The following is a 26,028-nucleotide window of genomic DNA, read 5'->3' as shown; positions in this document are numbered from 1 at the left end:
CTAGAAATATCAGATCTTCTGAAACTAAATCAGGATGAAATAGCAAATCTGAACAGATCAATTACCAGTAATGAAATTGAACTGATAATCAAAAACCTCCCAACAAAAGTCCAGGACCAGATGGATTCACAGAAGAGTTCTACCAAATATTTAAAGAAGAGTTAATACCTCTTCTCCTCAAACCATTAAAAAAAAAAAAAAAAAGAAGCTCCCAAATACATTCTGCAACCATTCTGCAAGAAAAAGCATTACCCTGATAGCAAAACCACTAAGACAAAGACACCACAAGAAAAGAAAATTATAGAATCAGTATCCTTGATGAACATAGATGCCCAAATCTTCAAAATATTAGTAAACCACATTCAAAATACATTAAAAGGATTATTCACCATGATCAAGTGGGATTCATCCTAGCGATGCAGGGATGCTTCAATATTTGCAAATCAATCAACATGATATACCACAACAACAGAACAGGATAAAATCTTGATACAGAAAAAGCATTGGACAAGATTCAACATCGGCTCAGGATAAAAACTCTCAACAAAATGGGGTTAGAGGGAACATATCTCAACATAATAAAGGCCATATGTGAAAAATTCACAGCTAACATCATACACAATGGTGAAAAACTGAGCTTTTATCCTAAGATCGGGAGGAAGACAAGGATGTCCACTCTTGCCGCTTTTACTTGACATAGTACTGAAAGTATAGAAAACCCTAAAGATTCTACCAAAAAACTGCTAGAATAAATGAATTCAGTAAAACTGCAGAATACAAATTAACACACAGAAATCAGTTGCGTTTCTATACACTAATAATGAAGTAGCAGATACATTGAGAAAATCTCATTTACAATTGCACCAAAAAGAACAAAATATCTAGGAATAAACTTAACCAAGGAAGTGAAAGATCTGTACTTTGAAAACTATAAGACACTGGTGAAAGAAACTGAAGATGACATAAGCAAATGGAAAAATATTTCATGCTCATGGATTGGTAGAATTAAAATGTCATACTACCAAAAGCAATCTACAGATTCAATGCAATCTCTATCAAAATACACAAAGCATTTTTCACAGAACTAGAACAGATAGTACTAAAAGGTGTATAGAACCACAAAAGACCACAAACACCCAAAACAATCTTGAAAAAGAAAAACATGACTGGAGGTATCACAATCCTAGATTAAAGATATACTGCAAAGCTGTAGTAATCACAACACTATGGTCCTGGCAAAAAATTGACGCGTAGGTCAATGGAACAGAATTGAGAGACCAGAAATAAACCCGTGATTATATGGCCAATTAATCTACAACAAAGGCAAGAATATACAATGTGAAAAAGACAGTCCCTTTAACAAATGGTGCTGGGAAAACTGGACGGCTACCTGCAAAAGAATGAAACTGGACCATTTTCTTACACTAGACACAAAAAGAAACACAAAATGGATTACAGACCTAAATGTGAGACCTGAAACCATAAAATTCCTAGAAGAAAACATAGGCAATAATTTCTCTGACATTGGCCTTCGCAACATTTTTCTAGATGGGTCTCCTCAAATAAATGATTGGGACTACACCGAAATGAAAAGCCTTTGCATCATGAAGGAAACCATCAAAAAAGCCCCCAAAGGTAACATACTGAATGGGAGAAGCGATCTGTAAATGCTGTATTTGATTAGAGGTTTATATTCCAAATGTATATAAAGAACTTCTACAACTCAACACCCCTCCCGCCAAATAATCAAAAACAGGCAGAGGACCTGAATGCATTTTTTCAAAGAAGACATACAGATGGCCAACAGACACATGAAAAAATGCTCACACCATCAGGGAAATGTAAGTCAAAACCACAATGAGATCACCTCGCACCAGTCAGAATGGTTAGAATCAAAAAGAGAAGAAACAACCAGTGTTGGCAAGGATAGGCGAAAAGGAACCCTCGAGCACTGTGGGTGGGAATTGGTACAGCCACTGGGGAAAACAGTCTGGAGGTTCCTTCAAAAATTAAAAATAGAAATATCATATGATCCAGTAATTCCACTACTGGTATTTCCCAAAGGAAAACAAAAACACTAATTTGAAAAGTTATATGTACCCCTATATTTTTTGCAGCAGCATTATTTACAATAGCCCAGATATGGAAGCAACACAAGTGTCTATTGATCGATGAATGGGTAAAGATGTGTGTGTGTGTGTGTGTGTGTGTGTGTGTGTGTGTGTGTGTGTGTATACACACAGAATATTTTCCGGCCATAAAAAAAAGCCATAAAAAAGAATGTGATCTTCTGTTTGTGACAACATGGATGGACCTAAACAGTATCCTGCTAAGTGAAGTAAGTCAGAAAAAGACAAATATATCTGATTTCACTTCTATGAGAAATCTAAAAGACAAATGAACAAAAAAACCCTAAAAGCAGAAACAGACCCATAGAGAACAAACTGATGGTTGCTAGAGGGGAGGGGTGTAGAGGGATGGGCAAAAAGGGTAAAGGTGAGTGGGAGATCAGGCTTCCAGTTATGGAATGAGTAAGTCACAAGGATAACAGGTACAGCACAGGGAATATAGTCAGTGGTATTGTTGAGGACACTGAATGGTGACAGATCTTAGGTTCACTTGTGGTGAGCATATCATAAGGTATGGACTCATCGAATCACTATGTTGTACACCTGAAACTAACGTTGTGTCAGCTGTACTTCAAGAAAAATGTGTGTTCAGCATAACACATATATCAGCTACTCTCCCTTCCTTCTACCCATCCACTCCCCTACTCAGCTATCCACCTATCCAAGAATCATGCGCGGGGCACTCTTGTGAACGTACGCGGACACAGCACTGAAGCAAACAAGACTCCTATCTTCAAAGCATTAATATTCTAGAAAAGAAGATAGACAAATAACAAAGCAACAAGTGAATGGCATTTCAGGTAGTGACAGGTACACTGAAGAAAAATAAAGCACAAGAAGAGAACAGAAAACGACTGCATAAGATCTAGGGAACTATCTGAGAGATGGTGGTGGGGAAGTCCTCCCGAAGAAGCAAAGCCCAGCATTTCATTATTAATAGCCAGAAGTATGACTGGTATTTACTAAAATGGCACACCCCTCTCCCATTCTACTTAATAGCTGCCAGTGGGGCACTGCGGCACAGCCCTTTGAAAATTAATAGTTTGGTGCCAATATTAATTCTAAAGAGATTTCTTCCTTTAGTCAAAAAATAAGAGAATGCAACATTTTGATGTACAAAGAGATTTTTCCCACTTCTCCTATCTCATAAGGCAAAACACAAGTTAGAGAGTGAATAGATTCTGAATGAAAGTATGTGCTTTACTGAATGAACAAAGATAATATGAAGGTATCATTTTTTTTTCTATTTCACGAGGCAGTTTTGTAGGCATTCCTCTCATAATACAAGCTTTATAAGCAAACTGCAAAGTGATAAAAATACTTTTTTTAGGCTGGCAGTGCTCATTAAATTATATAATGAATAAAAAGGTGCTCTGAAAAGCCTAAAAGCACTATATGAACATTAAGGAAGCATTATTACTATTATTAGCCAACTCACCTGAAGATGAAGGAAGCTGATCATAGTCCTGTGATGTTCTGTGGGATTTGACATTTTCACCTGGCAATCTCCTAGCAGGAGGCAAAGGAACTGGGCCACTTGCTGGGTCAAAAAAGGGATCTTAAAAGTAAAGATAATTTTCAAATTAAAATGATTATCCCTACCAAGACGCTGAAGAAAAACATTCTAGAAATTCTCTATGAAGAGCAAAGGTTTAAAAATAAATTAGAACAAGAATATCATGACTGATATTAACCATCTTCTAATCCGATTTTCTAATTTATTGCTTGCTCAAATACACTCTTCCCATTTATTCCTAGACAATACAAAGTACTAACTATATATTTTTTCAGATCCTAACTATAAAATTCTTGGTGATAAAAGCTGCTTTAAATTCTTATTTTCTGTCCCATTCTGTCCTGTACAATGAATAGAAACTGTTGCAAAGTAGGGGTGCCTGGGTGGCTCAGTCAGATAAGCTTCTGCTTTCAGCTCAGGTCATGATCTTGGGGTCCTGGGATAGAGCCCCCCTGCCTCGGGCTCCCTGCTCATAGGGGAGTCTGCTTCTCCCTCTGCCCTTCCTCCTGCTCTTGCTCTCTCTTTCTCTCAAATAAATAAATAATCTTAAAACGAAAAAAACTCAACAAACTTGCAAAGCAAAAAAAAGGTTTGAATTTTGCCTGTAAGAGTCATCATCAAAGTAGTTAATCTCTAAGTGTTAGGCATAATCTGTAAAATGTACCTGACATTTGGGATTTGTGAGGATTAAATGAATCCCTGTGTGTGAAATCTCCTGTATATATAAAGTGCCTTTTAAAATACTACTACATTGGGCATTGTATGCTAAAAATCATTTTTAACCGGGTCACTGAAGAGTAGATTCAATTGTTAAAAATTGTGCTCTTAGTAACATTAAGGTTTGCATATACAGTAAAAAGTGGTATTTTTAACCACCTTGGTAATCAGAGCGGGGACATCTGCAATAGTGCAAATTATAAATTATACACAAATTAAAAATTATTTTGCTGCTTTTAATGATGTTTATTAACTGGAACTGAAGGCAGAAAAATAAATTTTGTCAGTGGTACTTTATTAAATTGTTAGGACCATAAATCTAACTGGTTTAAAATTAGTAGTATATGGATTTCAATCCACAGAACTGGTTTCATTTCTGAGTAGCTACACATTACCTCTCCAGTGTCTGGTTCACTGATAATTTACTTAGTCACCACGTCTGTCTCTGGCTCCTCTGTTTTCTTCTCTCACATTACTTTCTTTTATGTCTGCTAGTCTCTCCAGAGTTACGGTAAGCTCTTTCGAGAGAAGGGGTCTTATGTTACTCATCATGTTTGAATTACATCCCCTAACACACAGTACACCAAGCACACTGCTTGGCAAGTAGCCTAAATGTCATAAATATTTGCCTTTAGCTACCAAAATAAACCGAGACCAATTTATATTTTTCATAAATTCAAAGTCAGTGAAATCTGAATTGCTAATGTAAGATTAAGATTGTAAATATTAAGGATCCAATTATATTTCATTGTTTTAATGTCCCTTGAAGTTTGTCATTAAGAATATGTAAGAATTTGATTATTTAAGAAGAAAATGAACATATTTATACTAATTTTTAACTAGATAGTATAAGTCAAGAGTTGAAGTCTTTGATTATTATTTTCCCCTTTTTGAGAACACTAATTATCCCTAGCTTTGCTGGAGACTTTTTTGACCTAAGTAAGGTTACTTAACTTGCTTTCATTAAATTCAAGATTAAAATTAGTGTTAGATTTTGCACTTTTGATATTTGAAGAGTCAATGGTTCAGCCTCATTAATTTTGCTGAAATGCTTGGAGAAGCAATGAGAAGATAAATCAAATACCATGCAACAAATGTTAATCTTTTGATTTGGAAGAGTAAAGCATTTAGAACTAGGTGTGGTGATTTCTGCCCAAGTTTAGAAATTTCCCAAAGCTTCAGATTCAAATACTCAATAGAATTTACCTTCTGTTACTGTGCATTTTAAACATCACTGATAGAACATTAGGTCTGAGGAAAGACTGCCTGTTACAGTACATATACTTTAAAAATTTTCTTTAGGAATAATTTACAGCTTTGTCAAATATACTTATGCTGTTACTAATCAAGCATTTAAGACTAAACATTAGATTCCGGATATACTGCAGGGTCATAAATAGGCTACAAAAGATAAAGTTGTATGATATTGCTCCATTAAGCAATTTCATTTTAAAAGTCACTGCGTACACTAAAATATTACCATAAAGAGCAAAAACCCTTAGTTCAGTTCTGACTCACTACCGTCTGTGTCTTCCTTCACGCTAAGTCTGCTGCTGGTCAGGTATAGGGCGTACTGGGCTTCTAGAGCAAGTTGTAAAGTTGAAAGTATTCGTGCTTCGATGGGAAAAGACACACAACCCAATTACTACAGACAGTACAAGAACAACCGTCTCCTGATAAAGAACATGGGAAAAGCAATAAAGTTTTTAAAAATAAGTTCTTCAAAAACCAATTAAAGCGAAATTTTATATCCACAGTTAGAATTAAAACATACAAATTGAAAACGCCATAGCCAACGTACCATTTACATAGTAATAAATGTTCAAGAAATGAGTGAATAAACACGATGCAATTAATCTAGTCTAAAAAGCAGAGTACTATTACCCGTGATTTACAGTATGGTAATGCTAAACTGAAATTTTAATAGTTTAGAGATTATAAAAATCTAAGGAAAGACTGGGAGGAAAGGTTTGCACACTATAAAAGAAGTGTGAAAATATGCATTGATTGAAATTATGCTGTGTAAGAAGGAAACCTACCAAATGGTTATCTCTAGGAGGCGGCATGATGAAATGTTTTTCTTAATTCCTTTTTTTTTTTCATTATCTGAAACACTTCCAAACATTTACTCAAGGGTAGAAAAAGAGGCAAATAAAATTGGACAGTTAAAACAGTGGCATATTTCCTGCGGGGCTGTCCAAAAACCATCTGGAAGATTTATCCGTTATCCTCCAAATTTTAAAAGAATATCAACACAGGATCTAATTGTTAGAAGGGTCTGAAGAGCTATTTAGGTGAGATGAAATTCCTCCCTCTCTGTGGCCCACAGACTCTTTAACTCACATTCATAAAATCCCTACTAGGTAGTGATCTGGCTACTGATTAAACCCTCCAGTGTTAAAGAACTCACCACCCCTCCGACACAATAACTCTAAAAAAATGTTTAAGAATTCTTAATTTAGGACTTTCCGAAGACATTTTCATTGTTAATCATTCTTCTCACTGGTCTGCCCTTCGGAGGAAACACTGAGGAAATCTAGTCCTTCTTTCACAGATACTGTAACTGGAGACAACCCTAACATGTATATCCAGGGTTGCCTTGCTCATTAAACGTTGCAGTTCCTTTAATCTGCTGTGGTTTCTGCGGTCAGGTGTAAATTCCCTTTAGCACCCTGGCTGCCTTCCAACAGGAACACCCCAACTTAGTATTTCAAAATTGAGCATGCCTCACAGTTCCCCTGGAGGCTTGTGGAAAGATTGCTGGGCCCTACTCCCGGAGTTTCTGATTTGTAAGTCCTCCGTGGAGCCTAAGAATTGTAATTTTAAGTAAGTCCCCCGGTGACACTGATGGTGCTGGTTCGCAGACTACAGTCTGAGAGCCCACCACTGCTCTAGCCTGTCAAGTCTTTCAACGTCTCACCACAGTGGTCTCCGTGCCAGCTGAGCACTGGACCTCACCTCACTCATCCTCCCTTCTGCACTCGGTGCAACCCTCCAATGGCAGGAGCTCCTTGGTAGCCACATGGTGACAGTGTTTCAGAAAGGTCCTAGTTAACAGACCGCCTAAATCCTCTTCAATAACTCTTGCTAATGACCTAAATATTCTATTTTACTTATGACATTGCATTTCTGGATGCAACTGGAAAACTTTCATTTAACTGTAATAAAGTCTTTTTTTTTTTTTTTTTTGGCTTTTCGAGTTGAATTGTGAGTTTAAGATTGGATAAGGACGTCAAAAGAGATTCCAGGTTAGGAAAATAGTGGAAGAACTATTTCAACGAGGGCTGCCAGATAGGCTGTGTATTTTGTGCACTGCACAAAGACATGCAGTTATGGGAATGAGCAGCTTAAATACAGCCTTGGCTTCGCTCCTGGAGCACTGGCCCTGGCACGAGGGGGGAGGAGGGGGTGCTGTTTCCAACCCATCAGCACAAAAGAAGTGCCTTTTTGTATTCAGAACAAAAGCACACATATGCTAGCAAAGTATAAAGCTCCTTTTGAAGATTCTTTGGGTTTTGTTAAGCTAAGACTAGCCTGTCCAGAATAGATGCCCACGCACGCAGTGAGCACGACTATTTGCCCAAAGGAATCTTGCATGAAGGCTGAAAACAGAAAACAGATAAAAGGAGCATCAGAGCCGTGCCCCCGCTTTGCTTCCCCCCACATCCCGCAGGAGTCCTAAGGCTCCTCTGCAGAAACACAGGACCTTGCAGTTTGAACACTGTTGCTACACAGAAGTCAGTGGGCTTATAAGGCTGGAAAGGTGAACCTGACTCCAGTGTGCAGGGCACTGAATGCTGCGAATAAGGAGGGAGGTTTGATCAGGTATTTAAGACAACACCAAGAGGAAATGCAATTTTTTTTTAAGACATCTATTGTCTTCAATTAGGGATAATGATTTCATTAAGGAAACCAAATCTCAATCATGCCCAGTAAAGGTTTACCGTTATCCTAGACTACAGTCTTCTAGACGGAACAACAGCGAAAGCAATAGCAGCACAAAGCGCACGCGGTCTGCTTTAATACAGCAATCCCCTCCAGTTCCCTCCCACGGTTCTACAACTAGCGAGCCCAACTTTCATTTATCATTTACGCAGTATTCTTTAATGAAGTTCACTGAAGTAAGAGTGAAGGAAGGTCACAAATCTTATACTTTAGCTACATAATGTATTAAATTGTTTGCAAAATGACACTTAAGTGCTCATTTATGAGTCAAAAGAAACCTTCATGTTCTATTATTACATAAGAAGAATTAAAATAGTTCTTTTGAAAAGGAGGAAATCTACCATGTGGCTTGAGATTAAGAGAGTACAAACTTTCAGGTATAAAATAAATCACGGAGACTCAAAGTGCAGCGTAGGGAATAGAGTCAGTGACACTGTAACAACACTGTACGATGACCGAGGTGACTACACTTACTGTGGCCAACACTGAGTAGCATATAGAATTACTGAATCTATATGTTGTACACCTGAAACTATATAACACTGTATGGTAATTATGCTTTAATAAAAAATAAATAGAATTTATTAAAAGCAGTTGTCTCAATGGATCTCACATAGGACCTGGAACAGACTAGAAATTTGTCATGTTAATGATATGAAAGGCTGGAAGAGGAAAAGAAGTTACTATTTTTTTTCTGAGAAATATTTAATATCAAGGGATGTCGGCAGCCATGCAACATCAGAACAAGCAAACCCATATACGAAATAAAAACAGTTCATACAACTTTTGTTTTTTCTAATTAAAAGGGCATTTTCATTTTGTAATTTTTTTAGTCATATTGACAGCATTTTTATGTTTTTTTACATAAAGCACAATGAAAAATAAAATTATGATAACTAAAACATTTTACAGTTAACTCTTTTACTTAAACACAGGTAAAGGTGTGTATTTGTGTAAAACATTCTCTTCCAACTCCTGGAAAGCTTGACTTAATTTTAAAAGAAGGTACTACATTGGCTTTTATTTAATGGGGCTTAAATTACATAAATAAAAGGTGATAGGTAACTTGTAGGAATCTGACCACAGACTATCCAGAAGTTAGCCTTGGGAAAGGTTAAGGTTTAGAGTGACTTTTTTTTTTTTAATGTTAAAATCCATGTATAAAACAAAGATTTGAATAAGTGAAAAAGATAATCAGTGTTATACGACTGAATAGGAGCGTAACAGTTTTTTTTTTTTAAAGATTTTATTTATTTGCGAGAGCAAGCATGAGATGGGGGAGGGTCAGATGGAGAAGCAGACTCTCTGCTGAGCAAGGAGCCTGAGGTGGGACGCGATCTCAGGACTTTGGGATCATGACCTGAGCAGAAGGCAGATGCTTAACCGACTGAACTACCCAGGCACTCCTAGGAGCCTAATAGTTATCTATGCTTTCTCCTTGGATTAGAAGGGGTATGACCCTCGATCTTTGATTGGTAGTATCCAGTGAATTCACAGACACCAGGAGGGGAGGAAGGCACTTCACAGTGTGTGTGACACAAAGGACAAATAATATTTACCGATGAAAAACTAAATTCAAAATTATTTCTTAAAAAAATGAAAAACTAAGAAGCTGAAGATACCTATTCCATGTTATAGGTGTATAATTTGTGTGTCTCATCCATAAATCACCTCAAATCTTCTAAGTTATTGAACTGAGTGGAAAAAAATATCTAGGAAAATGAATACTAAAGGTGAATGATAATGGCTAAGTTTCCCAAGTTTACACAGAGACGGCCCAAGGTCAAACTGAGCACTTATTAAAAACTTTCAGGTTTATCTAATATAAAAACATAAGGTAATTCTTTAAAAAGAAAATTTTTACCCTATGTTTATCCAAACCAAATTGAGACAAAGGTTTCCGAACATGGATCACAGTCACACCAACATGACAGATTGGAACAGTTAATATCAGCAGATTCAACGTAACTGATCATTTTTTCCTGACAGTTCTGACTAATGGAGTGGATGGTTTATTATAAGTCTTTTTGTTTTTATTTCTACTCCTTACTTGAAAGGCTAAAAAAGAAAAGCTATTAATTTTTCCTTGAAAAAGAATAATTTGAGTAGATATATTGAGATATTAACAATGGTAACAATAAAATGCAGGTATTTCAGAAAAATTTTATCTACTGATGTTGTATTAATGCAATTTACCAAAATATTATCTTTTTGAATACAATTGCGACCCGAAGCCATAGCTAGTAAAATTAAAACTTATTAGGAAAAAAATACTACACTCAGAATCGGGGGAGTGTGAATTCTGTCCTCATCACTCATCGCCCAACCATGGAGCCCTTTTGGGTCTCAGGGATGCCTTCTGTGGCATAAGGATGTTATCTGGATCAGACGAGCTCTGCGGCATCTATGATTCCTGTTGCTTCTGACAGTTTTGTAATCCTTTGCATTAAATCAACCAACTGACAAGCAAACCTACCCAACTGCTGGTTTTCTCTACCCAGATTTTTCCACTAGGGAGTTAGAAACCAGGAAATTACTGATGTTTATTTGACAGTACGATCTTAGAAATATTCTTGCTTTAAGTGAAACGTTTTCTTTGGCTTTTCCCTGTTACCTGAAGGAAGAAGGAAAAGGTCCTGTCCTGAGGATGGTCGGCTGCTGGAGCCGGGAGGTTTTGAGTGTTCGATGAGGCTGTGCCTTGCAGGAGGTGGGGGAGGTGGGAGGGATGGGGGAAGGGCGTCAAAAGCATCTTCACCTGCATTTAAAGAAAGGTCAACATCAAGAGCAGAACTTCATTAATGAAAACAGAGCATCAGGCCAAAGTAATGATTGATTTTTCTCTTGCAGCTCATGAAGACCTTCACCTGCAGGGTTTATCTCACAGTTTACCAACTTTGAGAACGAAAGCTGCTTATTTTCTGGGAGTGTCTGAAGAGAAACACAGGCACACAGACACACATGTACATGTGCAAACTTTTCAAACTCCCAGGGCTTTCTGGTAAAAAGCAGCACTGCAGGTTATGAAAGGGCTTATTAGCGACTTGTAACCTTTATAATATTAAGACACGCAGTTTGAACTAAAAATTATTATAGGTCATACCATCAAAACAGAACTTTTTATGTAACAATAAGAGTTCACAGCCTCTTATTAGAAAATCACACTGGGCACAAAAAATTTAATGTCACAGAATAGATTATCTTTTAAAGTTCATTCTTCTGGATTTTAATTCATTTAAACTAATGTTCCATATATTTCATTGTCAAAATACAGAAAATGTACCTATGGTAGAGGAATATATTTTTCTGTTCATCAGTTATCTCTAAAGAGGAACAGTTAAATATAGAACTCTCTCCTGTGGTCCCCAAACTACTTATATTTGCATATTTCCCAGCTTTAGTAACTACAGAATATTGCAGCATGCTTTTATGTCTACTTATTTTTCCCTTGCTACATCTTACTATTCTACTCATATTTTCCCTTATTTCAATTTTTTAAAACAATAAAATTGCAATGTACATATTTTTGTAAGTAATCTCAAATACTCTGTGAATAAAACAGGGTATAAGCAAACACCTACATATTCCCGTAATAAAAATTCATGTATTTAAGTTTATTGACTTAAGCCAAAGGTGTATTTTAAAGAAAAATAGTTTTATCATTCATCCAACTTGCCTTACAAAACGTATTCAAAGTATTTTCTCTAATGATAATAAGTCTTTTTCTAACTTAAAATATCTGGAGGTGGGGGGGGGAAGGAAAGAGAGCTTTGCTACCCTTCCAACCTTCAGCTTTCTGCTACGTTCATTATCTTATTCATCCAAACCCTTTTTTCGGCCCCTCAGTGTCAGGTACCATGCTAGGCATGTGGGTAATGTGAAGATCAAAATCACAAGGGCCTGATGCAAGGAGCTTAGATTCCACAAGAAGATCTAAGAAAAACTCACAAAGAGGTATGATTCACAGGTGAGAGTCCCTCAGGTCTCACAGAGAGAGCTCCGCATTGTAAGGGGGACAGGAAAAGTAGAAAGCAGTATTCAGCGAGGTGTTACCAAGAACAGAAAGGCCTGGGATATCAGAGGCTCAAAACCATTTATTCATTAAACGCAAGGACGGTGTCTTCTGGACAGAGGGGACAGTATAAAGCACGAGATGTACGTGAAGAGCTAGAGGAAGGCTGAGTTACGAAGACCAGCCGGAGCAGTGGTCTGCGTCGTCTGATACAGTGGTCACCAACCAGACAGAGCTGTTGAGCTGCAGTTAAAATTCAGTTCCACCCACAGTCGCGCAGGTGAATATACAGATTCTTTACAACACTGCACAAAGTTCTACTGGACGGTGCTGACCTAGGTCACGAAGACCTGGGTAACAGGTCAAAAACCAGCACACAGGAAGAAGTGGGAGGGAGAGACAAAGCTGTAGGTAAGGAAGTCAGCAGGTGCCTGAAATTGATGTAGGTGAGAATGAAGCACTGAGTACGGAAAGAGCTGGAGCAAAAGACACTGCAATTATCTAACTAGAAACACGGGTTGATGGTGTCTGGGAAAAAATCAAAAGGGGCATTTTACAGTTCTGGGTGCCTAATAATCAATTTAGAGAAACTTATAGATGGACCTTCATCATACGTCACTATGTAATGATGACTTGTTATCGTGAAGCCTTAAGGTATGTGGAGATTCTAATTGTCTTCCTCTAAAAATAGGGTGAGAAGCTTCCTACCTAGAATCAATAAACACAGAATAAACACATTCTTTGGATGTGTAATTGCAGTGGTTATAAGACAGAATCTATTTCTCAGTTCTCTACAGTAAAATATATGATTTTCCATAATTAGCTAAGTAAGTGGAATTGGGCCATGTTCTGCTCCAAGAAAAACTAAGTACACATTCATTAAGAATTGTACTTAAAGAACATCTCAGATAGCACTTCAAATCTACTGGAACACAAGGGCTCCGGGGAAGGAAGGATGCTCACAGGTTTTGTAGACTGCATTTGTACGTGAAGAGATGACTTGATAAATTGAAGACTGGTGGCCAGCTCTGTAAACCGCTGCTTCAGTCGTGTAAGTGAAATAGTGGTTACATGAACTTGAGAGCCCCCACTACCTAGAGAATCCATTCTAATTCAGACAAATTCATAACCTTGTAAGTCTGTGTTACACTGAAATCTGAGAATTCAGATATTAACTGAAAGAAGAGGCAGGGTGGCTTGTTTGAAAATAGTTTTAAAGGTTTCAACCTAATGGAGGGATGAGAAGATCATAATCAGAGGGCGTCCTGTTGAGTGAAGAACCATGCTTTGGATTGTCCCGAGTTGGAGGCCTGGCAGGTGGTAATGGCACTGGATCAGAGGCTGAATCAAAAACATCTCCTAGAGGATAACACAAAATCTTAATGTATTTTCAGTACAACAATGGCATGGAATTTTGCCTTTAAATTCTGACCATTAAGATGTAGAACACAAAGAGAAGATGTTTTATACATACCCTTTAAATATATGCCTAATTCAGGGATGTTTGATTTCTTCATCTCTGAAGATGTACCATGTGTTCCATTCAATATACAATGACCATTATCACAAGACCTACAGCAGAGATCAAAGGACAAGAGTCATAAGGAAAACTACTTTCCATTTAACAGTAATTTGGAGGGGTGATAGGAATTAGCAACCCTGCTCATATGCTAAAGCTTGAAAATAAATATAATTTCCTTTTCTGGAAAAAGTATAAGAAATATTATCTAGATATTCTTATTCAACTCTTTTTACAAAGAAGTAAATATCTCATGGAAGACAATCTTTTTTAAAAGTGAAATCAAGAATTACAAAGGCCACAAAAACTGTTGATAAGCTAAATACATCTGTGAAAATTAACATGTATTTGGACGAGTTCAATAATACCTTGTCCAGTTTTTGAAGAAAAACATGTAGTAAGGCAAAAATAAATATGTAACAGTCCCAATGACTTTGGTATTTGTTGATGGTATTTAACATATTTTTATTTCTGTAATTTAAGCTTTCCTTATAATAAACTAGAGCCCATCAAAGAAGAATTATTGAATGTTCCATAATTTCATTAAAATTGTGATAGGCATAGTCGAAGACCTAAGGTCTGTGTTAGAATTTCACTACTGCTGTGACCAAAATTCCGGCACTTCTGACGGCTGTAGAAAAATGACTTTGGCAAAGGCCTTGGGTACACAGCAAATATTTTAATCTGGGTGTCCGTAAAGGATAATACTTACTAAAAAAGCATTTTTGTTGTTTGTATTAACACATTGGAATCCTACCATGAGCATAACGGACAAAACTGGGACATGGGAAGGTAGTAGGAAGAGAAAGTACAGAGCTTGTTTTGTCTTTAGAATGTAGCTACTGTGTAACAATGAGCACTCTGCTAAGTTATTCTATTCACAAAAAGCTATAGGAAGCAGAGTTTATATTTTCCTTTTCTCTGATTTACCTCTGAATTTTTGGGGCAAAGTAAAAGTACATACATAATGGAGGAGATAGTGGATATTTACATAGTTACTACAAGAGTGCTTCGTCTGAAATTCATTTCCATTCTCTCTGGTGGCCACATCTGTTTCAGGGGCCAGAGATGGTTCATTTTAAAATAGTTATCATGTATTGAATTTTCATAATGATGGATTTTTACTGAAACTGAATTGAATTATTCATCTACTGTTTAACTTTTTCCACATATAGACAATTTATTTCTTCTGATGTTCCAAAGGGGGGAAAACGTATTGGGAAAGGAAGTGTTTAAGCTTAAAGAGTGCTCTGTGGAGGACATAAGAAGTTACTTCATCCATTGGCTTTCGAGAACAAATTAGATAAAAAATTCACTCCAATTAAATTTAGGGATTATCAACATTTATTACTTCTCTATAACAATAGAAAGATGATAATGGTGGTCATAATTCAAATTTATTTTCAGGATTTGGGAGGCCTGCCACCAAAAATCTTATCTAATATGATCTGACAATTAACATTTAAAGCATTTAAATTATACCTCTCACTTCTTCAGCAATGAAAAAAAATGAAATCCCAAGGAAACCAAAAAAGTTCATCTTATTTCAGTCTTTAAAAATTACTGTACATTTGTCAGAGCCAAAAGAACTAAAAATTGTGACAATTTGTATTTGATGTGAAGGAATAACTTTCCTTTAATAAGAGTAGTAGACATTTGGTTCTTCTGATATAACAAATTGCCTCTCAGTTATTTATCTTCTCAATGATAGCATTTTATCAACAAATGTCTTAAACATCAGTGATTAGCAAGAAATGCTTTGGTTCTTGTTTTGAAATATGAAGCCCTAGACTGCAGAATGTTAGTAATCCTGGTTAAGAATTCTGCAGTCTTGATATTTCTAACCCAGATCACTCAGGTAGACAGCTCTCTGGTGAAAATGAAGACTTGGTCTTTTTCCCCAAGTATTGCATTTTTACCTCCGTGTGATACTCAAAAGCACAAAAACATTTTTTAGATTTTTCATCTGAAAAGAAGGAAATACTGCACTCATAAAATGCTTTCCACTGATTGACTTGACCTTGAAAAGGAAATGGCACACGAAGGAAAGCTGACACAGACGACTCAAGTGTTCGGCAGTTCTATCCTCAATCAAGAGCTGCTGGGAGGAGGACGGCCGGGCCACCAGCCGCAGTCGAGCCCTATGCCGTGTGCTGAGCATCGCTCTAGGTTCCGTCTCACAAAGCAAGTTTTAAAACTGAGATTTGACTTATTGTGTACCTCATGTAAGTCAGACGAGAAAAAAGACAAATATTTAAGATTACAGGCTACTAAGTCAATTATGTAAGCGCAGAATCATCTTTCTACTTAAAAACATACAAATATTTCAATACACATCACCTCTTTTTAATAACTGTTCTATACCTCAGTGGAGCTGTCACTTCAAAGACCAAGGATGTCTCCATTATAAGAAGAACAAACAACTGACAAGAAGAAAAAGAAAGATACTATCCCTTACAATCTTATTTGATCTAAGGAAAAGTAAAATAGTTCCTGATTAAAAAAAAATACCTAAGGGAAATACTTTTTTTTGTTGTTTCTTTTTTTTTTTTATGTTTCTTCAGGATATGATGAATAGAAGTAGGTAGCATAACAAGAAGGGAAATGAATATATATTATACTAGTCTTTACATCATGAAAAGAAATTCTAAGGAAGGTTAGGTAATACTTTAGTTTCTGAGCACTGATTTTTCTTCATGAGCTATGTGCTCAGAACTGATAAAATGCACTGAAAATAGCGTATTGAAAATTCATGAATTAATCACCATAATATGTAATGTACAGCAAAGTCTTAATAGACTATAATTTGTTTTGCTGGGGGGAGAGGGCAACAAAATGTCCCATTAGATTTGCTAGTCAATTAATTTAGTTAAATGACTTCCTGATTAATGAGAAATCTGCACCTTTTAATTTTCTCTGAAAATAATGCAGAAAATAGTATATAGGAAGAGGAGGCTTTGACTAAGAAATCAAGGATTTTTAATTAAATAAATGTGATTCAGTTGCTAAAAAACAAAAACCACACATGATAATGCTTATGCAGATGGGAGGTGATAAAAAGCTGCCCACATGCTTACCTAAGAGGAGGTTTTACGTTATGGCAATGAGATGGTTGTGAATTCAGGGAAACAGGATGGGATGAAGGAATCTTGTATTCATCATCGTCTTCCTCTGCGGGGTCTCTGGTTTTCTCTGAAAGGGAATTTGCTAACGGGCCAGTACACCTACCAGAGAGGGAAGAAAATCCAGTCTAGTTTAAGCATAACAATTCAGAACAGGCAAGTCAGATGTGATATACTCCAATCAAAGGAGCTACTTTGTCACTTGTGTTCATTTTTCAATTACAGGGTAACATCAGAAGGGCTGTTCTTATACTAAATACAAATGAAAAGGATTTTCAATCTTTTGTTAAGACTCTAGTGATGCAATAAAAGAATTTTCATACTTATAATTTTAAATGACATGGTAAGAAAAACTAGTATCCTGTCAAGTTAAATAAAAAGGTCTTGAAGTTAAGAGAGGATGTATAAAATTATCCAAACCAAAGCTATTAAAATATTAACATTTTGTTCCAACTTAAATGGGTAAATTAAGATAATAAATATATATGCATGGTAGTTTTATATTATTAATGAAGTCTTTATAGAAAGGTCAAACTTTCTGTCTCTTGTGAATATTACCTTTAGCTGAAAAAAAATTCAGTTCAATTAAATGAATTCCTTCTCCTGTGAAGTTCAAGTACAATTCAAATTGTTCATTTTTTCCGCCCAACAACTACTAAGAACTAAAAATGACTAGAACAAGTCGAAGTAGGTAATAAGAGAACTCATTAAGTCTTTGAGGTACAGTACACTATTTTTATGGGTTCGATTCCCTGGCTAAACAAAAAAGAATGAAAAGGAGTACAACAATCACCTAATATCAAAAGAAATTTTCAAGCATTTTACGCATCCGTGAGAGTAAATAAAACAAAGCCGAACAAGGAACAAAACCTACTGTTTTTCACAGTTGTTGCTAATGGGGTTTAATCTAATCCTTCCTTATGCAAGTGAAAAATATCAAAGTAGAAACACAGGAACCTACCCTAACTTTTTGACACCGAACCAATTTGCAAGACATTGTTGGTATATATAAACCCAAAGCTTTTGTTAATCATGGTGAAACCTCTGTTTCATTAGAAGTATTTTTTTTCTAAATCTCTGTGACTGCAATGTTGAAGCACCTTCTGTAGAGGGAGCAAGAGTCCTTTGGTATCTGTGCCATCGAGCCTGAAATAACGATTTCATTTAGATTTCTTCTCGCTAGTTAGAATGAGAAAAATTTTAAGGGCTTTTCTTTGTGTCCATTACAAGAAGACATTGTGAAAAATGTAAAAGTTTTCAACTATGTATTTGAATCCTTATAAAGTTCAAAGATTAAAGAAAAATCTCTCCCAAGACTTTTCAAAAGCATATTTTTACCTGTCTTTGAAGAGTTTTTCAATACTGATTTTTGAATTCTTGTTTGAGCAATCTCCAAATTCAAATGGCAGTTTATAGTGAGATGAAAGCACAGTGACAAAAAGTCCACTGTCACTGCCCAGAGCCCACGCTAACGACCTGATTAATAACCTAAGGGTTACAGCTCCTATGGTGCAACCTTAGAAGACGTGTGTATATTCCAAACGAAGGCCAGCAAGTACGTGGGCTGCAAAATGGTGATCTGATGGCTATTAGAGTAGGGATTTCAAACATGACCTTTCTACTGAGTCTTAGAAACATGGACAGCGATTTACCCAACTCAAGGACCAGAATGGGTTCTATTAGCAAATGAAACAATGTACATCCTTTCTATATCCTAGTATACTTTCATTCATAATGAATCTTTTTTTCCTATGCAATTCAAGCATATCTTGTATAAAGGAAAAATGTTATTAACCAAATGTTCAACAACATCAATGTCAGAAATCTCCCATCTGCCCGCTGTGGGTTAGTTTCAACGATTTAAGAGTTTCCAAAGAAGTGCTGCATATTGACACAAGAATGGACAGTTTTTGAAATCACATCTGTTACGGCTGATGCTATATTTTCTCTTCAATGATAAAGAATTTCATATGGGTAATCCCCCCCCTACTCTTTTGCTTTGCGGCAAATCAACAGATGGAATATTGCTGAAGAAAATGAAAAGCAAAGCCCACCTATGACTGTATGGAATAATAAAGGCTTACCGCTAAAATTTACTAGTCATAGATTTTTAGCTTAAATGGGTTTTAGTGGATTATATCTAGAAGTGAAAAATGTCTTCAAGTGGAATCTGTATCTAAATCCAAAAAAGTGCTTAAGTATCCCATTTATCACCATTTTAATGTTATTTTTCTTCTTTGTGTTTTTAATGCAAACTTCTTGTATCAGTATAATATTCTACTTAGATAAACCAGTTTATAAAAATATCATTCCAGTGCATTTTTAAAATTTTTTTAAAGATTTATTTATTTTACAGAGAGAGAGAGAGAGAGAGAGAGAACGCATGGGGGGAGGGGCAGACGGAGAGGAGGAGAGAAACTTTAGCAGACTCCATGCTCAGCAAGGAGCACGATGCCCAGCTCGATCTCAAAATCCTGAGATCATGACCTGAGCCGAAACCAAAAGTCAGATGCTTAACTGGACATTTAACCAACAGCGCCACAGAAGCGCCCCTCATTCCAGTACATTTATTCAGCATTATGTAACTTTTTATATCAAATTAATCCTATCCAGTTCTGAAGGGAAAATAAAAGCAGTTTCTACCATAAAAAACAGGAATGTACAGTACGGACTTTGGGTAATTATGTGTCAATATAGGTTCAGCCGTTTTAACAGAGGTACCGCTAGGGTGGAAGATGTTGATGGTGGAAAGGTGAGGCATGTGTGGGGGCGGTTAGTATATGGGAAACCGCTGTACCTTCTCCTCAATTTTGCTGTGAGTCTAAAAAAAAAAATAAAGTCTCTAATTACTCTAAACTTCTCTAAAAAATAAAGCTTTAATAAAAAGAGAAGGTACAAATAAGATAAAGAAGTTGTATATAAAATGCTGAAAGTGAAATCTGAAATCATGTTAATAATTAAACTATTTGTAATTTTTATTTTTTTCCCTTCACAAACTAATTCAAAAAGTAGGTTCAATTTTACTTGCCATTAAATAAGTGGTAAAAGAATTAGTTTCACAATTTTCATTAGCTATCATGTATGTTTACTTTTGGCCGTGGAGAAAATACCTAACTTACGGGACACGAGAAAATTTTCAGTCATTGATATGGTTTCTGAGGAATGTTTAGGATATCAGAGGAACAAAACAGAGCAAATTGTATTTGGCTGGTTCCAAGTTAAAGCTGCCAAGTAAACTATCTTACCATTTACATCCATTACTTCATTCCCTTTATATCATCATACACTCGCAGAACGTTCTGCACTGTGGCTGTCATTCTGGAGTTAATAGGCTGGTAATGCACAAGGACACAGTCTCTCAGAGATGCACAGCCATGGTCTCCCCAACCTGCACCTCTTGTTACATTCACTGTGTGTTAGTTAGCTGAGCCTTCAGTGCGAAATACAGCCATTTTCTCCAAGTGCACACTTGAAACTAACCAAGTGTATATTTTCCAACGCCGTTCTTACTGATTTTTACATTTCAAAACAAACTCACAGATACACTACTCTATAGCATTTTATATGCTTGGAATGAGGCACATCATCAGAGGGGTGACCTGCATATCCCACTAGCTTTATTTAACTTACAACTCAAACACCACCCTTGCCACGTACTTTTCTTTCCTTCAATTGAGCAATTCTTGATAACTCACTTAGCCCATCAACTTTTCCAGAAAAAAAGGCGAAGCAGAAATATCCATTTTCATTGTCTATATATGAACCTCCTGTGACATTGCCCGACAAAACAATTTTCTTTCAACTTCAATTTGTTCGATTAAATGTATTTGGTATATGTTCCTTCACTGACCTTGTGTTTTCTATATATTCATCTACGTCTGTCACCTATTTCTGTCCTGAACTGCAAAATGCGTAATGGTGGCCCCTGAGTCAACAAAGCCCTGGGATGGTGTGTGTCCAGGGGAGCACTCCCAGCTTTTAGACAAAAAGGAGTGGTTATCAGAGAAATAGAAGACCAAGCTGTTAAGGGAAAAAGATATCATTTTTAGGATTCTTTCATAGTCTAGAAAAGCATTTTAAATATATTAGTTCGCTCATTTTCTACACGTAAGAATGTTTATTTAATCACATCTGAAGGCAAGGTTTTAAAAAATATCTTTTCTTAAAACGGACTCTTCAGAACCTGCTGTATACATTAGTCCATATTTCTTGTATTAATTGTCACACTCTTAACAGGGAAAATACTTAACTCACAGAAATCATAGCTCTGGGAAGTGGTGACACAAAACAGAGCTGTATTTGAAATGACTGCACATATGCCACAAATAAGTAATTTCCCCAGTATATCAGAGTGAGTTTTGTAATACATACTGATTTTGAGGGTTCTTCCGTGACATTGAGAAAAGCTGGTGTGGCATATTATTACGTTTAACATATGCTTTCCTATAAGCTTTAATTATAAGCATTTCACGGACTTGTATATAAATTGGAGAAACAAATTTTTAGTCACAATTTTAAGTTAACTTATTCAGAACCAATGTACATCTCTAAAATTTTTTGGGGGTCTGCTTTAGAAATCAAGAAGATAGATACTGAAGAAACACATACTTTTCTTGAGAAGCTAATTTTCCAATATATGTTGGACATTAAAGACTTCACGATGATATTTAAAGTGGTATTATTTGTAACCACCAAAAACTGGAAACAACCCAATGTCCCTCAGTGGAGGGACGGATAACCAAGCCACAGTATGTTTTATAATGAACACTTACTCTGGAGCAGTAAAAAGGAACAAACTACTGAGAGGCTCGCTAACATGGATGAATCTCACATGAGTTACACTAAGTAGAAATAAGCCAGACCCAAAGTCTGTGCCACATGATCCTAGTTATACAACCTTCTGGAAAAGGCAAAACTATATGGACATAAATCAGATTGGTAATTTCCAGGGGTTTGGGTGAGGGGAGAAACTGACATAAGGCACAGGGGGATTTTTTGGAGTGATGGAACTTTCCTGTGATCTGATTGTGGTGGCGATTACATGGCTAGGATATGAACTCATCGAGCTGAATTTTGCTGTGCATATTGTATATAAATTATGCTTTAACCAGTGGAAGACCTTCATTTTAACATTAAAAATTCATTTTAACTCATTTTAGATATTGTAGATAAGCAACTTTCACAAATATGCTGAATATTCTTAATGGCCTTCAGATAACTTATTGAATTCTATTTGAGACGACAGAGAAATCTTAATAGAGACTAAGAAATGCTTGAATGTTGTGAATATGCCAAGATGCTCTCACTTAATATGAAAATAAAATCTCACTCTAACCCTACACATTTTCTATCAACGGATCGATATGTTCATGGAGAAATGGAGAATATATGATAGATTATGTCTCTGTGGGGAAAAAAAAGACAGCATAGGGTATATATTTTACATTGTATATTTAAATAGCATCCAATGGCTCACATTTCTTCCCTTTGAGAGAGTGAGTGGGCGGGGGGGGGGGGGGACTGCCATCTTCGGTCATGGCGCACCTTTCCATCTACCCAAGGTAAAACAAACAAAAATAGTGTAATATCTTGGCAAGTCTTAAAACAATTTTAAGGTACCACTAGAGGAAAGCTGGTTCTGAAACTAGCAAAAGAGCAACCATATTCATTTGCTAGGATTAAGGAAATAGAGTAGCTCTTAATACAGCTTTAATCTTCCATTAAAAAGTTTTCTACCATACTTTCTTATCATTGAGCATAGAAAGGATTCACGTAAAACCGAAGTACATACTGTCTACACTGCTCCTCAGGTGAACAATAACGGAACACATTTTCCTGCTCTTTTGACACTAGTCACACGTAATGAAGCCTGGTATGCATCATATCGAAAATGAGAAATTCCCATTCAGCTCACTCCCTTTAAGTGTTTTTAAATTACAGTGTGGTATTTGTATTAATGTCGCCCATGGCTTAGTACTTTTTTCTCTTCTTCCACGTCATCCACTTTCTAGTTAAAAACAAAGCAAAACAAAACAAACTTTCCCCTCTACCATGAACTCGCCATGTTGTTTCATTCACATTGATCTAGCTTTATAGTTTTACACTTAGACGTATACATAGACCATTCTGGTGACTGTTTAAAGACAATCACAGGCACACACGCATTCACACCACAGATGCCGATGTTTGGAAGCGTGGACCTACTCTGGTCACTCTCACTGGAGGGGGGCAGTTGTTGAGGCTACATTCACAAAGCTACATTCCTAGTTTATTTTCCCTAGCAATCTGGTATATAAATGGAGATTCTGATAATAAGCAATAATGTTCACTAAAATTTTACTCTACAGAAGTCTTCTAAATATATTTTCTCTAACATTTCAGGGGTAAATGGTATAGTCTACTTCAAGGTAATACTTTAATATCTAAGTTCCCATATTGTTTAAAATCTCAGAGTTACACTCAAATGTCTGAGAGTGTAACCAATCTACTATATTTGAGCATTGAGCATACAGAAATAAGCTTATTAGCTTTCAGTAGTATCTGCTGAAATATTCACCTGAATATAATACACATTTTAAGCTTTGATGGTATGTCCAACTGTTCCCTCAAAACTTCTACTTAGGTAGGTGTGTGTGTGTGTGTGTGCATGTGTGTGTGTGTATGTAATAAGCAGCCCAAACTCAGCAGATCCCTAAGTCTCAATTTTACACCTCTGTCCTATTCCCACATCAATTCTTCTCCCTCACTTTTGGAAAATGGCACCAACGATTCAGTTTCTTTAGCCAAAAACCTATGGAGGGGTCAGTGCTGACTATCATACCTCACAGATATCCAGTTTATTAACAGTACCATTGCATCAAAATATGCCCCAAAGTTGACCCAGTAGTAACTCCATCACCATGACTCCAGTCAAAGCCCTGACCATCTCTGACTGGTCTACCATATCAGACGACGACACTCTCCATTGGTCTCCCTGCTTTCACTTCTGCTGTCCTAAAGACAATTTTCCACATAGCAGCCAGGGAAATTCTTTACCAACGCAAATCAGTATCATGTCATAATGCCAATCAAAACTTTCCAAAACCAACCAAACCAAAATTCATATCTTGGCTTTAAAGGCGGTATACTATTTAACCCCAGAATACCTTATTCAACTCTAGTCAAATTATTCCAAGACAAACATAACTTAGTAAAAATTTATACTATGAAGTAAAAATAATCCACATAGGATTTTCTTCATTCCCTCCCTAGAAAATAGTAAGCTTTTATTTAAAATTTCACATTTATAGCTAAATGTCAATGATGTTAATTAAATAGAAACCATTTAGAAAAACTAAGAAAAAAATAACTAAATCTATGCACACTAGTACAGTTTCAGCTTGCTTCAACAGAACATTTTTAAAAAATAAATTCTATATTCTTCTAGGTCTCAAGTTAAGTTATACAATAAAAGTCACATAATTGCAAACATATAGTTTTATAAGAAAGTAAGACTATCAGAGAGTAGCCTCTTATATCAAGTAAATGGAAATCACAGTAACATCAAATAATTTAACAATTACACTTTAGCAAATATTTATAACAACACAATGTACATTTAAAAAGGTAAAGGCTAGCTGCGACTTTACTGAATTCACCACTGGGATTTTCAACATTTGCGAGAACATTTGTGAGAAGTCTATGTTAGGTAGTACTTTGGGACTTTGCTTTGGGCTGATTTTGGAACATGAAGAAGGAGTCTAACATGGAATTAGGTACTAGAACATCCGACATCCTTATCTCATCCTTATTTGCTGAGACCTCTGTTCTATGCCCTTCTAGTGCTAAGGGTCCATACTCACTGGACTCTGGTTATACATTCTAATGAGGCCCAAGTAGACCAAACATAAAGAACAAAACCAAACAAAACCAGAGCAGTAATCCAACTCATTCTGGCTTTAGCAATGAGACGCAAACAGCCGACTACAAATGAACACTTAAATTGCCAAATATTTCATTTTTAATTAACATTACAGATGAGTACCCCACCCCTTAAAACACATATTTCATAGAACCTAAAAAGTTGAAGCTCAAAAGAATTTTGGAAATCATTTAAGATAAACAGCCCTTCATTTATCAGATGGAGAAAGTGAGGGCTGAGAAGTTACCTTGTTCAAAGACAGACAAATACTTAATATGCTGGAGTCGGGTCTGGAATTAAGTCTGATTATTTTAACGTTCACTTCAGAATTCCATGCTGGTTTTATAATAATACAGTCCATAAATGATTAAGACAAGTGCTTATTAAAATATTAAATAACAAAGAAGGACATGAAATTGTCTCTACAATAGAATCTAAATCATGTAAAAAAATGTCTAAACGATGTCAAAATGTTAAAACTCTGGACATTGATATTTTGAGAATGTATATACTTGTATTTACATATTTGTTAAATTTCTTTCTTTTCTATGGTGTCCATATTTTATATAATGAACAACTATTATTTATAGTCAGAATAAAAAACTAAAGAGATAAATGTGACATTAAGTCGACACTTGTATTGTTAATTATGGTTAATTTGCAGCATGCAAAATCAAAAACTAATTTGCTGTTAAACATACACTGTTAAAATATGTCTCTGTTTCAGTAAAGCAACTGCACTGTTTCTGAGGGAAAAATCAAGAGAAAATGGGAACAACATATATTTACATGCACTTACAAACTGAAGTACCAGAAAAATATTAATAAAATACATTATGCTATGAATTTATTCTTGATTTATAGGAGAAACGGGTATCTAATATTAAATATATATGAAGAAAACTGCAACTTCTGCTTCTTATTCCACTTGCCTATAAGAATTTACTAAACAGAATATGCAAGTTTAATCTCTAATTGGCAAGATTTTATTTACTTCATTTTCTGATGTTCTCTGAATTCTCAGAGTTAATTGAACATAGATGTTTTATTACATATACACATATCCAGAGTTCATTTGAGGCTAGGAGATCACATGTTCTTACTGATTTAGAGCCTACTATACAGAGTATGTGTATTTGTTTCCAATTTTTATGTCAGCTACATTTTCTGG

General features: G+C 36.0%; 1 protein-coding gene across 5 annotated transcripts in view; it reads right to left on the bottom strand.

Moving 5' to 3' along the window:
* Positions 1 to 26,028, bottom strand: part of CBLB (Cbl proto-oncogene B) — a 218,560-nt gene that overhangs the window by 19,488 nt on the left and 173,044 nt on the right. For all 5 annotated transcript variants that reach the window (XM_044381780.3, XM_026492654.4, XM_044381753.3 and 2 more), the window contains exons 14-18: positions 16,913 to 17,059; positions 13,791 to 13,888; positions 13,544 to 13,675; positions 10,922 to 11,062; positions 3,568 to 3,687 (exon numbers count right to left, since the gene is read on the bottom strand). In XM_044381780.3, coding sequence (XP_044237715.2) covers positions 3,568 to 3,687; positions 10,922 to 11,062; positions 13,544 to 13,675; positions 13,791 to 13,888; positions 16,913 to 17,059 — 638 coding nt within the window. The remainder of the gene's footprint in view (positions 1 to 3,567; positions 3,688 to 10,921; positions 11,063 to 13,543; positions 13,676 to 13,790; positions 13,889 to 16,912; positions 17,060 to 26,028) is intronic.

The sequence above is a fragment of the Ursus arctos genome, unplaced genomic scaffold, assembly GCF_023065955.2.
Source record: "Ursus arctos isolate Adak ecotype North America unplaced genomic scaffold, UrsArc2.0 scaffold_4, whole genome shotgun sequence".
In the NCBI taxonomy this organism is placed as follows: Eukaryota; Metazoa; Chordata; class Mammalia; order Carnivora; family Ursidae; genus Ursus; species Ursus arctos.
This window is presented reverse-complemented; position numbering and strand designations above follow the sequence as displayed.